Below are 14,167 nucleotides of genomic sequence, written 5' to 3'. Positions count from 1 at the left end.
GCATAGCTGGAACCGTTTATTTAATATGACCATTGTTAAATTAATCATTGAAATCTTATGGCACTTTGTTAATGTTCCGTTTCGCAAACATAAATACTTAATTTCCAATTCTTGTTCATACAGTGTGGATGTTTTAATAACGATCACATATAATAATACTGTGGTGTAAAATTTGATACTAATAGCATCTAATTCACATATTTTCCAATTGTGTTTTGAACAGTTAACAACACTTTTTAACATTGTGAAAATGTGGTTATTTAATCCAGTAAATACCTTTGTTTACTGACAAATGGTTAAATAAAAACATGTCCCATTTCACCCCCTTACTGTATGCTGCTTTCGTCCGTTTCAAATACGTAAAAATAGCAAAATCTTTTGACCACTTCCAGAAAGTAAAACTCTTATGCTTCTACAGTATAATATGCATAAAACAAACCGAAATACAGAGTATTAGCTGCTGTATTCGAAAACTCAAAGCAATAACAATGTTTTTTCACAGCCCTACAAAGACAGTTAAATATTTGCAATAGCGGTTTTCCAAATTATGTTCGCCCTGACTAATAAAACAAATTTCAATTCTTACAATGTGCCATAGTAACATAGCTTTACATATGAGTGGAAGGAGCAGTGGACTAAATAATGTTTTTGGAATGAGTATAAAAATATATAAAACGCAAAAAGGTCAAAACATAGTTACCTCTACACAATAGGTTGTACTTAGCGGCAAAGGTGCCAAAGTTTTTTAAATGCAGGGGTGGCAGGAATAGTCGGTTCACATTTTTAAGAGCAAGTAAATTTTTGTTTTTAATGTTTACTCATTAATGCAGTGCATAAAACTCACCCTGCCATCCCAGGTTTGGAACCTGTGCTATGCAAAATTTAAAACCTTTGTTCGGTTTAGTTTGGAAAAACGTTTAGTTTTGCATCTAAGTGGAACGAGTTAAAAAACGTTAAGTTCACTTTAGGAGGTAGGCGGTTTTAGTGAAGCATAATTAGTTGATAAACCAAGTAGATTATAACACCACTGCTATAGTCAATTGCTTCAATGACGTCAGCATTGCATCATCGTTTTGTGACGATATTATTCAACTCTGTTTTGGAAAAGAACTTCAACAACTGAGGCATCAGCCATCGTCGATACGTCACCCAGGTCACGGTTGCCCTTAGCAACGTTACGTAATACCCGGCGCATGATTTTCCCAGATCTAGTTTTAGGAAGGCCCGGTGCATTCTGTATGTAATCTGGTGTGCTGAATGCTCCAATGTGGTGGCAGACTGGTAATATAAATAAGTTAATTTTAGAGAATTTTTGGCTTCACTAAAAATGAATAAAGGTGTAACTGAAAAACATTCCTGTGGGGTATATTATGATGTAACAGATTAGATTGTTCACCTTTTTCTTTTAATTCTTTGACCAATTCTTTGTTGAACTCTGACCCCTGTAGTACTGTGACAAAACAATAAAGACATTCTCCCTTCACACTGTGTGGTTTTGATACCACGGCAGCTTCAGCTACTTGTGGATGTTCTATCAATGACGATTCAACTTCTGCAGTGCTTAGTAGGTGGCCTGAGTGGTGATATTACGCTTAATTTCCATTTCTTAAGATGAGATATATGTCTAAAACCAGTGAAAATTTACATATGTAAAAAGAGGTTGAGACATTAAAGCAACAATTTTGATGAATATGGCAGAATGTCAGTTTCAATAAAAAGTAAGACGCTGTTGAATTTTAGTGGTAATTTTACTAATCACAAATGAGTTATGCATATTGGCAAATAAAATCTATTTATTAATGGTCAGTTTGCAGCTAAAAAGCTAAAATGTGAATATACCTGTTCAAATACCTGCAAACTTGCAACTGCATTATGTATATACACTGTTACCACAATGTTTAAAGTGATAAAATCAAAATTCTTGACCTACAAGCAAACTGTGCTACCGTGGTATTCCCAATCTATATATACTCACTGTTAATCCCTAAAGAACCATTTATCTTTTCATGAAAATATACACTTGATGCTATCTTGTGTAAGTGTTATACAGTTCAAGCACAAATTCAAGACTTACATTCCAAGTAGACCACTATACATTAACATAGTGGGCAAATAACAACTTAAAAGCACATCCTGTGCTATTAGGGGAAATGTTACGGAAAAGAAAGAAGTTACCCTGATCTTTAAAAATGATTTCCGTTTCCTAGAATTGTTTTGACATTTTAGGTCAAACGACTATATATATTTAAGGAATTAGCATAACTGTCTAGTGTCTTTGTAACTAAAGTACAACTTGTTATGCATTGCATTGTTATTAGACCATTACATTTTTTAAATGAATTTACTGTAATATAAGTTTATTTATACTGCATTGTAGGTTTAGTTGCCACCCTTTTATTGGACCCTTTTTTTTCCGTAGCGTGTTTTTTAAGAGATTAATCTTATCTTTGTTACGACATTCCATGTACGTTAATAAACTACCAAATTGCCAGAGGAACTGTTTTAGAATTAAATGCATAGCTATTACATCGTATATACTCGAAATATGTTACTTTTGCTACCAGGCACAATGTAAAATATTCTTTTTCGGCTTATCTGGTATTAATATGTTTCGTCCAACGTTTCTTCTGCCATTCTTAAGAGCTTACCAGGGCTGTTGTATCCTCTTACCTGATACATTAATCATGTCATCAATTCTTCCAGTGATCCAAATATAGCCATCCTCATCTCTCTTACATCCATCACCAGGTACATAATACCCGGGGAACTTGGTGAAATATGTTCGTTCAAAACGTTTGTGATCACCAAACACTGTTCGCATCATACCTGGCCATGGCTGCTTGAATACCTGTGAATATTGATTTATTAATCAACCCCGACAAAATCTACAGGTTTTACAGGACAATTGTGGAACCATACTTAATGCCAGTTTGAAATTAAGGGTTTTTAATAAGTGATAGATTTATTATTTTAAAGACCCTACCAACGAAAAATCATTTTTTATATAGATGCTCAAATAGTATGTAAAGACCCCTACAAAGTTTTAAAAAACGAAACAGCTTCTGAGAATACCTTGTGAAATCGAACTGCCAAAGTAAAAAAACTAAGCTGTGCGACAATGCATGCAATTTCCTGAAAGAAAATAGGGCACAAAACTTTCATATTTTAACGTAAAGATACAATGTGAGTATATTTTGGAACTACTTAATTTTTTTGGAACTACTAAAATATGTAAGTGCCTACAATAATTTAACCCACCAAATAACCCTCCCCAGGTCCTTCAATTTCCACCCCTTCATCTGATAATATGGCAGGTACAATGCCAAAGAATGGGAAGGTTGCGGAACCAGGTTTGGTTGGTGTGCATCCTGGGAGGGGGGTCAATACATGGCCACCCTGTGTTAAACTATGGTTATTAATGTATTGAAACCAGTTGGGAACTTGTGTGGCATAAATACATGTATGTAACTTTGTGGGTGTATGGGTGACAATTTAGACAACCTTTAATTAAGGAATCATTGGAACGGGAAAAATTGCAGTTAAATGGCTTTTCTAAGAATACATACGCCCGCAATAGCAGGAGAATGGTGATTTAAAATTAGACATAAATTTTTTGTGGGTAAAATGAGTTTAAATGGGGTAGCTTATATCTTGTTAAAAAACTAGGAAATTCCATCCTCATACAGTAAATATAGCAAACAATCAAATAAACATACAGTTTCAGTTTGCCAGAAAGTGTCCACAATACTACAACTTTCATTTCCAATAACTTTGTGGTAGAACAACCAAGCTTCTGGGTTGATGGGTTCACCAACTGTGCCAAGAACCTTCAGTGAAGATCGGCTGTATCTGAAAGGATTTGTTTACTTTAAAACCTTATATTTCAGTATGACAAGGTACTTCATAAGAATAACAACTGGTACATAATTTGTTATAGGGCACTATTGGGACTTACCGCGTCAGTCTGTTTCGCGACAACACCAAGAGTGCAATTAAGGACATATCATAAGAATGTAGACATACTATCAGCACATAGTAATGAGCATTTAGTAAGTTTCTCCGTTATAAAATAGTGAGAGTTTTTTCTGCATCTTAGATTTAGGCAAGAGTGGCCCTTTACCCCAATAAGGTGGTACAAAAGTATATGAATTTATAAACAAATGCTTACACATTATTATGAGAATATTTTGTGACTTTAATTCTTAATTAAGAGTTACAAACTACACAACTTACTTTCTGATTGGTTCTTCTCCATATTTCATAAGAGACCTGATAGCCGTTGGAGCTGTGTAGAACTTAGAAACTTTATATTTATCTACGATTGCCCAGTATCTGCTGGCGTCTGGAAAGAGGGGGGTACCTTCAAACTGGAGATAGAAATATATTAATAAACGTGGGAACGGTATGGAGTTCAACAGGGATTTAATAAAATGGTGAACTGTTCCACATCATACATGCTTGTTTTGTACCTCATGCACAATGTTAAAATAATACTTTGAAAATAACAGTATGTATAGTCTAGAAGCATATATTAATGTCTAATGTAAGAACAAAGCAAAATAGTGTATTAACATAACTATGACCATATTTAGGACTTACCATCACTGAAGTAGCACAGTTAAGTAATGGACCATATGTAATATAAGTGTGGCCAGTTATCCATCCTATGTCTGCGGTGCAGAAGTAGACCTCACCACAGTGGTAATCGAATGTATATTTGTGTGTCGTTGCCGCATACAACATGTACCCACTAACATGATGTAGAACACCCTGGATAATACATCAAACTATAGATTTGAAAATGGTGATTTTAACACTTGTAGTACCTTTTACATGCAATAAAAAGCAAAAAAAAGATATTTCCAAATTTTGGAAACGGTCCTTTTAACACTTTTAGTACCTATTACTGAAATGTTTCAATAAATAATAAATGTTTATTAATTAAAAAGTGCTTCTTTGGACAAATTCCATTTAATAAATATTGTATCAGTATGTTTATTCAAACGAAAATTAAATTAATAAGACACTACCAAAACAACAAGTCAACAAGCATGTACCAATGAGACATAAAAGACACTACTTTAGTTTCAACAACCTGTGCATCCTACATTATTCTTTGAAACCAAACAAAGTAACTTAAGTAACTCGCAAAGTAAGTTAGTAACTTGTATATTCTCACAACATAACAGGATATCTCACCTTAGGAATACCAGTTGATCCGCTTGTATAAAGAATAAACAAAGGATCTTCACTGTTCATCCATTCAGGCTCACATTCATTGGATGCGGATTGCATCAGATCTTCCCATGAACGATCAACAGCTTTGTTCCAACTCATCTAAAAAAGAAGTCGTTTTATTAATCGGATGTAAGTGTAAGTAGTGTAACTTGCTTTATCTTGTGTGGTGGAAAAACAAGAGTTATTATGACACAGGTGTTCAGTTTCATAGACCTCTTGCCAGCTTCTGAGTTACCACAGATACTTTTTGGGTGATTGTTTCTTGTATGGCTGACAATTTAGACAACCCAGTTGTGACCACTGGGTTGGAGCAATTGCCGTTAAGTGTCTTGCCGAAGTCACAAACACCCACAATGGTAGCAGGCATGTTCTCAATCCTAGTTTTCCTGTTTTCAGAAGGGCACAATCTGACCACATCACAGCTTCCCTGGGGTACCCAACAGTAGGATTAATAATTTATAGCTCTGGCCTTTGGGCAAACTGTAAAGTTGTCTTTAAGCAGAAATTCCCCAGAAATTTCTAATGATTAACAAGTACTAGTAACAGTAAACAAAGTATTGCGCAAACACTTATTGATATTTGGTCGAGTCTGAAGTGTTTCAAAAACCACAACTACTTTTCACCAGTTTTGCTGAGTTGCAGAAAGATAATTAACTTAAAAATGCAGAAACATTTTGAAAAACACAATAAAAATAGCCAGGTTGGGAAATGATGCAAGGTTTACAATATGGCCTTGAAACAGAGTAGAATGTTTATATAAAGCTAACCTTGAAACCAAAGTAAGGTCTCATTGCTGGACGTTCAGTCTTATCATCACAATAACTATTTGCAGTTATATGTTTCACCACCACACATGCAGATACAGAATGTCCATCTTTAGTACAAAGTTCTAAAGCTTCATCAGCAATTGATTTTAAATCAATTAACTTTGTGCCCCGGTACACACCATCTGGAAATAAGTTGTGACGCTCATTAAATTAATATTGATCTTCAGTGGACTTGTGGCTCATGCTTATCTTATGCAAAGAAACTTATACGTTATACACTACTTGAACTTATTGTATGTAACTATGTGTCTATCTTGAACTTAATATTAATAAAAAAAAGAGAAATTGCTATAAAAAATCCTGATGTTGTTACCACAAGTAGAAGTAAAAAGATTTACAAAATGTCTAAAATATTAATTTGTTATCCTTATTCTATAACTTATAACACAATACTATTTTTATTAACAATTATTTAGTTGTAACAGCTTAAAGTTTATCAACATGATTTGTGCTTTGAAAATCAAGATCTTCTGAATGATATGTACAAATATAAAATGTTTACCTGCTGTAACAAGGACATCACATTTTGCATCAAGTATTCTACTGCTCAGTGCTTCAGCTGAAAAGCCTCCAAACTGATGAGGAAAATATTTAATTTAAACGCTAAGCTTTGGCTCTGAGGAGCTTCTTCGAATAGTTTTAATTGTTAGGAAATAGTAGCACCAAGCAAATTGTTGTGTAAATGTTTTTTAAGGCAATGGTTTTTGTTAGAATTTAGCATTGGTATTTTAGGGTAACTTGTATTTTTTAACGGTTTAGGTTAACTTTTATTTTGTGTGTTTTTATTTCTAAATCCTATAGTTTATTTAGGACTATTATAGTAAGGCTTTCCAATGGGCTATAGAATTTACTTTGTATGCAAGCATGACTCATAAGTCATGGAACTTTCCACCACCATGAACACACAAATGCTTAACAATGTAAATGGTTTCATGCAGACTTACTTACCACAATTGAATGTACAGCTCCTATCCTTGCACAAGCAAGCATTGCCACCACAAGCTCAAGTATCATGGGCATGTAGATGGCTACTCTGTCACCCTTCTTTACACCCAGGGATTTCAGTACATTTGAAAACTTGCACACCTGGAAAATAAACATTCAGAAAAAAACTGAAGGTGTATTCATGTATACTTTCTTATATGTTTTTTTTCTTACTATGAATTTATCTGCACAATAGACATTTTACATTGCAGTTTGTGGTGTAACAGTTAAACAATACTTTAGAGTCTCTCTTGTTAAGTTTGATAAAACCGTAGCTCCCGGTAACTACTTAATGAGGCATCTTTGTTTAATTAAAAGTAAAATTTAAGATTTATAAAAACTAACAGTCTACAACACTAGATACCTCATCCAGTAACTTCTTGTATGTGATGCTGGTACTGTCCATTGGATCATTGCCTTCCCTGCAAAATTATTAAAATTTAATAACATTTCATTAGGCAGAGATGTTCACAAAAACTCTTCTATGTAATTTTTTTGAATTTATAATTTTTTTATTTGTATACACGTGTCCGTCCATAATTTTTGAATTTATTAATTTGTTTATAAATGTTTAAGAATTAAATTTACATATTTTATTCATATGGGAATTTTGGAAATACCTACTACAACCAGCTGAATAATAAGTGTTTATATTCCACAGTCTCGTCAGTATTCCCAAAACGTAATTCCGTTTGTGATAAATATCAGTCTTACTTTTTTAAGTAAATTTACCAATAAAATGCAATTGTATCACCATGCCCACTCTTCACATTTCTATCAAGACAATTATAGCAGATATTGGTTGTTGCATCAGATAAACATCGAATGTAAACTTCCCCTTTTCGTATATCCAGATTGTAGTCAAAAAATTCACCTGGAGTGAAGTACTTAATAAGATTAAAGTTTAAATAAGTCATAGATAATGTAATCATACTTAAACCTTAATTAAGCAACCATTCAAGATGGTTAAATATAGTTTTAATCATCACATTATGTATAAAGTTCAGAGTAAAAAAATGGGACAAATGTGGAAATAAAAAAACATGCAATTCGTAGTGTGTAGAATATGCAAATTTGTCAACCAAGCACTCTATTAACATACAATGATGAAGACATGGAGTGATATATAATATATAACGTGCCTTCGTGCTGCTTTTTAAAATAGAAGGTTTCTGCAATCTTGCCCCAAAACTTCCCCGGTTCTTCAACACTTTGCTTGTACATTTCCTTGTATTGGTCCATCGTTTTAACGTGGGAAACTTCACTTATTGAAGTTGGGGGAAGATATTTTTCTATTTTATCGGCCATGTTGAATTTTATCAGCAGTACTGAGTCTGGAATACAAGGTAAAACAACGTCCTTTAATTAGATAGGCACCTTGGCAGTAAAAATTAGGAATGTCGTACTTAATAATTGATCAGCAAAGACTAAACTCATAACGATTTTGTAACTCTTACAACTAATTTGTAAAAAGTTGCGGCCGGTGTATTTAAAATTAGTTTAACATAGAAATCGTATACAAACTAAAAATTAAAGTGGGGACAGAGACAATTATATATTTTGCTACTTACAAGGCATAATTTATTAGAAATAATAATTAAACAATTTGTATTTATGACTAAATTTACAAAGTTCTTGTACTATCCACCTTGTTGACTAGCATTAACTTTTTTCAACTTTTACATATTACTTGGGCGGTTTACGTTTACAAATGTTAGAAGGCGGGAGGTGTGTGTCTATGTATGTGCTTCTTTTCCTATAGGTATTGAATTTTTGTAGTAAACAAATCTAAATGAATATTTCAAGGGTGTTTGCAAGTTAATACAATGTTTATATTAAGTAAGGTTCTGTAGAAGGTAAATAATAGGTCGGCATTGCGCCCGGCAAGCAAAACCTGAAACCAGATGTGGAAAAGCTCGAAAGTCAAGCAAAACAAATACCACACTAACTAAATAATCGTTCTTTTATGTATGTTTTTACGGCATGGGTGTTTTTATTGTTGTTTTGTTAATAAACTGGTATTAAAATTTGTAAATTTCTATGCGCAACCTGCGTGACGATATAATTCTGCCAATCCATACTGTAAATGTTGAATGTATAACGAATTTATAATTACAACAATAGCCTATTTGTTTAGCTATAAACCTATACCAACCTATTTACATTTGGCCAGAGCCAGAGGTGAACTTCTGCTTATAGTTGTACATTTCAACAGCTTTCAATAAATTCCAAATTTTTTCTAGAATTACAAAATCTGGTTTTGTATTGTTAGGGTATATTGTTGTGAGTGTATAACCAATACACATCATGGGGCGCCGTACTACAAACACCACTAAAGGTGGGAAGTTTATGAACCCAACAGATCAAGCGCGTAAAGAGGCGCGTCGACGGGAACTCAAGAAAAACAAGAAACAAAGAATCGCTGTTAGACAAGCAGTGATTAAAACTAAAAATCCTCAGCAGATGATACGTGAGCTAGAAGAATTAGATGACATGGAATTAAACCCAATAAATGAGCCCACTTATAATGATAAAGTTGTTAAAGATAAACGTCGGAAGTTGCTTGAGAATTTGATTCGAATTGTTGACTTTTATTTTAAAGAAGATGCAAACAAAGGAAGAGAATACAAAGGGTTTCTTGAAACATATAAATTTAGTCGACTGAAGAAAGAAAAGTACTATGAGTCTGTGAAAAACGCTGAAGAAGTGGAAATAACAGCAATCCCTTTGCCCGATAGCCTTCCACAGGAAGCACCCCAGTTAACGGACATACCGTTACCTGGTATGATGCCAAGCGGAATATTAAAAAAGATCCCACCAGGTCCACCAATAGGATTACCGCCCATTCCTCCAGTGAAAAAACTACCCCCCGGACCCCCTCCTGGCATGCCACCAAGGCATAAAGTTTTTATAAGAAGCGGGAGACCTTCGGGACCGAGTTCTTCCTTCCATGCTTCAACATCTTCAAAGCGGGTTGATGATAGGGATGCGTATGATCCAGAAGATGGGATTGACACATTTGATAAAGATGCAAAGCAGCCTCATCCTGATGAGGATGATGATGATGATGATGAATTTCATCACCGAGATGATGATGATGTGGGAGTGGATGAGGAGCTTCATGCTCGTCGTCGATCTGTCAGGTTTGCTGATGATGATGATGAAACTTTCAAACCAAAAGATCTTGCTCCACCAAGCAACGTAACTCCACTGCAAGCAATGATGTTGAAACTGGCGGGACAAACCATCCCAGTTCCTCCCAACAAGGAAGATGCAGAAGAAGATGACAATGATTTTAACCAGGGTGATGGCAATGAAAGATCATACAACCGTAAAGCACCACCTGGTCCCCCACCTGGCATGCCACCCGGCCCACCCCCAGGGATGCCTCCCAGTATTATGAACCAACACCGACCAAACATGATGCATCCACCACACATGCAGCAGAACATACACACACAAAACAATATGATTGATACAAACAAACATGGGATGATGCAGAACCCCAACATACTCAGTGCTCCACCAAGTTTAATACACAGGCCTGCTCAGAAAGACATGTCTTCACCTCATGTTGCCACAATTGTTGCAAAACCGCAACTGACCAGTAATCCAAAGGAAGAGAGCACGAGGTTCATGCCTACCACGCTTAGAATCAGACGGGAAGTAACTGGAAAACTTGCTCATAAGCGCGAAGAGCCATCTGTGTCCAATCAATCCAAGCAGAAAATTGAGAAGAAAAAGAAGACTGCAAAAGCTACAGCGGATGTGGCTTATGATTCCTTTATGAAAGAGATGCAAGGATTGCTGTAAAACTTTGTACAAACTGCCTGTAGTTAAAAACTGTGGTATTATTTCTTGAAAAAATTAATGGTTTAAAACATTGGCCGTTCATTATCATACAAACATTTTTTACATTTTCTGAATCTGAAACTTGGGTCAACTTTTTTCATTTATTTTTATCACCATGGTATCTGATCGATTGGTTATTGTTGTGTTGTATATATAAATGCCAGATGTTTCCTAATCTTAATGCGAAATTGTGTCATTTTAGGTGCAATCTTTTTAATTAGTGCATGATTTGTGAATTATGGAATCTGAAGGCAATTTTGCTGACTTAGGGTTAAATGAATGGATTATTCAACATCTTGGTAACCTAGGTTTCAATAAACCAACTCCTATTCAATATAATTGTATTCCTCCTATTTTACAAGGTTGGTTAAAGGCACACTGAAATCTGAAATGTATCTACTTTAGTAACCATTTAAAAAAAATTTAAGAGACCTTTCTGTCAGTTTGTCAAACATGTTTAAAATGTACTTTATAACTCTAATGTATCATATTGGGTTTTTGGGAAATGAACCAACTCTGGGCAATGTTTTTGGTCCTCTGTTATACCTTGACCTAGTACGGAGAATATCATATTATGCATAATTTTTATACTGTTTCATTTATTCAAACACTGATTATTTTCAGGTAAAGATTGCTTTGGATGTTCCAAGACAGGAAGTGGAAAAACTGCAGCATTTGCGTTACCAGTTCTACAGAAATTGTCAGAAGATCCTTATGGAATATTCTGCTTGGTGCTAACACCTACACGAGAACTTGCATATCAGATATCAGAGCAATTCACTTTGATTGGAAAACCAATTAATATTAGAACCAGTGTTATAGTAGGAGGAATGGGTAGGTTCTTCTAGAGATAAGATATCACCATTAAACGTATTGTCGCCTACCTTCGGGGAAATAGCAGGCTTCAACATGAAGTGAGGACCATGCTGCAGCACCTTCGGTGTTGTCACTGCTGTGGTATTGAAACTTCTCTAAAATATAAATCTTAGGTCCTATGACATGTCAATACAAATATAAATTTGATACCTTTTTTCTGGTTGTTGAATTTTTTTTTATTAAATTAAACTTTTAACAAATTTTCATTTAACTAATCAACTTGTTTCATCAACCAGATATAATTCAACAAGCATATGAGTTACAAAAGAAACCTCATATTGTAATCGCAACCCCTGGAAGACTTGCTGATCTTCTAAGAAGCAATGAAAATAATGTCAAGCTTAATAAAATGCAGTGAGTTCTACATAATAGTCAATAACTTTGTGTTGCTATGCAGCAAAGTTCAAAATATATCTTCAATTTAGGTTCCTTGTTTTGGATGAAGCTGATAGATTGCTTGATAAACTAGATGGAGATTTTACAAATGATTTAAACCTTATTTTTAGCTCACTTCCAAAAGAAAGGTATGTATATTGTTTTATCTATAATGGCAAGTTGTATAGTCCGCACAAATTGAAAGTAACACATATTTATACTTCTTTGCAGACAAACTTTACTATTCAGCGCCACTCTCACAGACACTTTAAATGAAGTGAAAGAATTATCAACAAAAAGTCCATTTTTCTGGCAGTCAGACAACAAGTAAGTTGGTTTGATGCATGTTGCAAAGTGGTGAATACTTTAACATGTCTTACAGAGTTAGCACAGTTGATAATCTTGACCAACGATACATTCTTCTACCTGAACATATAAGAGATGGATATCTTGTCTATATTTGTAAAGATTTACTTGAAAAGCAACCGACTCGATCAATTATGATTTTTACTAAGACATGCAAGTGAGTTATAAAACCAAAATTATCGTAATTACTCATTCTCACCTCCACTATCTTACTTTCTAATCTAGAAACTGTCAAGTACTTGGTATGCTGCTTCAAAAAGCTGGTTTCCAGTGTGTTGTGCTTCATTCACTGATGAAGCAACGAGAAAGACTGACAGCTTTGTCCAGATTTAAATCGAGTAACACACGGTTGCTAGTAGCAACAGATGTGGCAGCTCGTGGGTTAGATATACCAGTGGTTCAGGTGAGTTGTAAGAACATGCCCATTTTATACTGAAGACACAGTTAAAAATGTTAAGACTTAATGTATGATAAAGTCAATTATTGTTCTCTTCACACATTAAGTGCTTAATGAAAACTAAATAGGATTTACTTCAAATAGTAAAAAAAACTCAATGAGATTTATATTAAATATTTAAAGGTGGTAATCAACCATAATGTACCTGGGTTGGCAAAGAACTATATCCACAGGGTTGGTCGTACTGCACGAGCTGGAAGAAGTGGAATCTCAATTACTCTTGTTACGCAGTTTGATATACATAGAGTACAAAGTATAGAAGAGCACATAAGTAAGTTATTATTTTCCATTCAATCCATTGCTATATTGGTTAATGTTTGTTTATGTCTTTTAGATACAAAGTTAAAAGAATATGAAGTTGACGAACGGGAGGTGTTAAAAATTCTTACTAAAGTTAATGTCATGAAGCGTGAAACAGAATGGGTATGTAACTCTGTTTCTTTTCTTTTTTTGGTAGGTCCAGACAGTAGCACCTTGAGGTGATGTTGTAATAGGCAGTCTGGCCAACATCCTTGGTCCCTTGTGTAGTTGTACCTCATTCCATAAATTTGCCATTTTAGTGTTTTTCAATAGTATAGGTGAACATTAAATACGTTGTTTACCTCATAATTTGATATCTTTGTTTTGTTTTTAATTTTCTGTTCTATAGGTATTGGAAGAACAAAAATTCGGAGAGAAGAAGAAAACAAATAAAGATAAAGCTTTAATATTGCAGGGAAAGGTAATTGCAGTATTGTTTAATGTACCTTCAGCAACATGGAATAGTTTCATACACTTTTTAACAGATTGTAGATATAAGACCTTTTGCTTTGCAGGATCCAATTACTGAAGCTAAGAAAAGAAAAAGAGAAAAATTTTATCGAATTAAAGAAGAAAGAAAACAAAATAAGAAACGAAAAGAAACTGTTTCTTGATGTTTTGTTATTGGACTTTAAATAAATAAAATACAGTAGTAGTTGTGTTCTTTATTCTAAATGATTTTGTTCGTACCAGAGTCCGTATATAAACATATACGGACTGTGTTTCGTACAGGTAAAGTCATGGTTTTTTTAGATTTTAGTTGGAAAGTTTTTACAACCAGAATTTAATGCACCATTAACTGAAGAGGCACAGGCGAAGTAGTGTGCGAGAGATAAGCTTAGCCAAAGCGTTAGATATCGAAGTAAGTTCTGCTGTCGCCGTTGTCGGTATG

General features: G+C 34.4%; 3 protein-coding genes across 4 annotated transcripts; 2 read left to right on the top strand and 1 right to left on the bottom strand.

The window, feature by feature from the left end:
* Positions 1–444: 444 nt before the first annotated feature.
* Positions 445–8,472, bottom strand: LOC149736925 (acetyl-coenzyme A synthetase, cytoplasmic-like). The gene is made up of 14 exons (XM_089876850.1): positions 8,192–8,472; positions 7,782–7,923; positions 7,414–7,471; positions 7,014–7,151; positions 6,568–6,640; positions 6,006–6,187; positions 5,200–5,337; positions 4,600–4,770; positions 4,234–4,367; positions 3,717–3,849; positions 3,259–3,396; positions 2,671–2,848; positions 1,397–1,573; positions 445–1,278 (listed from the first exon to the last, which is right to left on the bottom strand). The coding sequence occupies exons 1-14, from the start codon at positions 8,355–8,357 to the stop codon at positions 1,085–1,087; spliced, it is 2,022 nt and encodes a 673-aa protein (XP_089732976.1). The 5' UTR covers positions 8,358–8,472; the 3' UTR covers positions 445–1,084.
* A 302-nt stretch (positions 8,473–8,774) lies between these two features.
* LOC149736924 (WW domain-binding protein 11-like) lies at positions 8,775–11,103 on the top strand. Its single transcript, XM_089876863.1, has one exon. The coding sequence runs from the start codon at positions 9,357–9,359 to the stop codon at positions 10,860–10,862; it is 1,506 nt and encodes a 501-aa protein (XP_089732989.1). The 5' UTR covers positions 8,775–9,356; the 3' UTR covers positions 10,863–11,103.
* A 19-nt stretch (positions 11,104–11,122) lies between these two features.
* LOC149736923 (putative ATP-dependent RNA helicase DDX49) lies at positions 11,123–13,930 on the top strand. Of its 2 annotated transcripts, XM_089876865.1 has the most exons (11): positions 11,123–11,263; positions 11,526–11,735; positions 12,014–12,131; positions 12,203–12,301; positions 12,384–12,479; positions 12,535–12,675; positions 12,744–12,921; positions 13,099–13,246; positions 13,310–13,398; positions 13,625–13,696; positions 13,791–13,930. In XM_089876865.1, the coding sequence occupies exons 1-11, from the start codon at positions 11,140–11,142 to the stop codon at positions 13,887–13,889; spliced, it is 1,374 nt and encodes a 457-aa protein (XP_089732991.1). In that variant the 5' UTR covers positions 11,123–11,139; the 3' UTR covers positions 13,890–13,930. The 2 variants fall into 2 exon arrangements, with proteins under 2 accessions (XP_089732991.1, XP_089732992.1); XM_089876866.1 differs by lacking the exon at positions 12,535–12,675.
* Positions 13,931–14,167: the final 237 nt, after the last annotated feature.

The sequence above is a fragment of the Ciona robusta genome, chromosome 4, assembly GCF_009617815.1.
Source record: "Ciona robusta chromosome 4, ASM961781v2".
Taxonomy (NCBI): Eukaryota; Metazoa; Chordata; class Ascidiacea; order Phlebobranchia; family Cionidae; genus Ciona; species Ciona robusta.
Note: the sequence above shows the minus strand (reverse complement) of the source record. Positions and strands in the feature narration are given on the sequence as shown.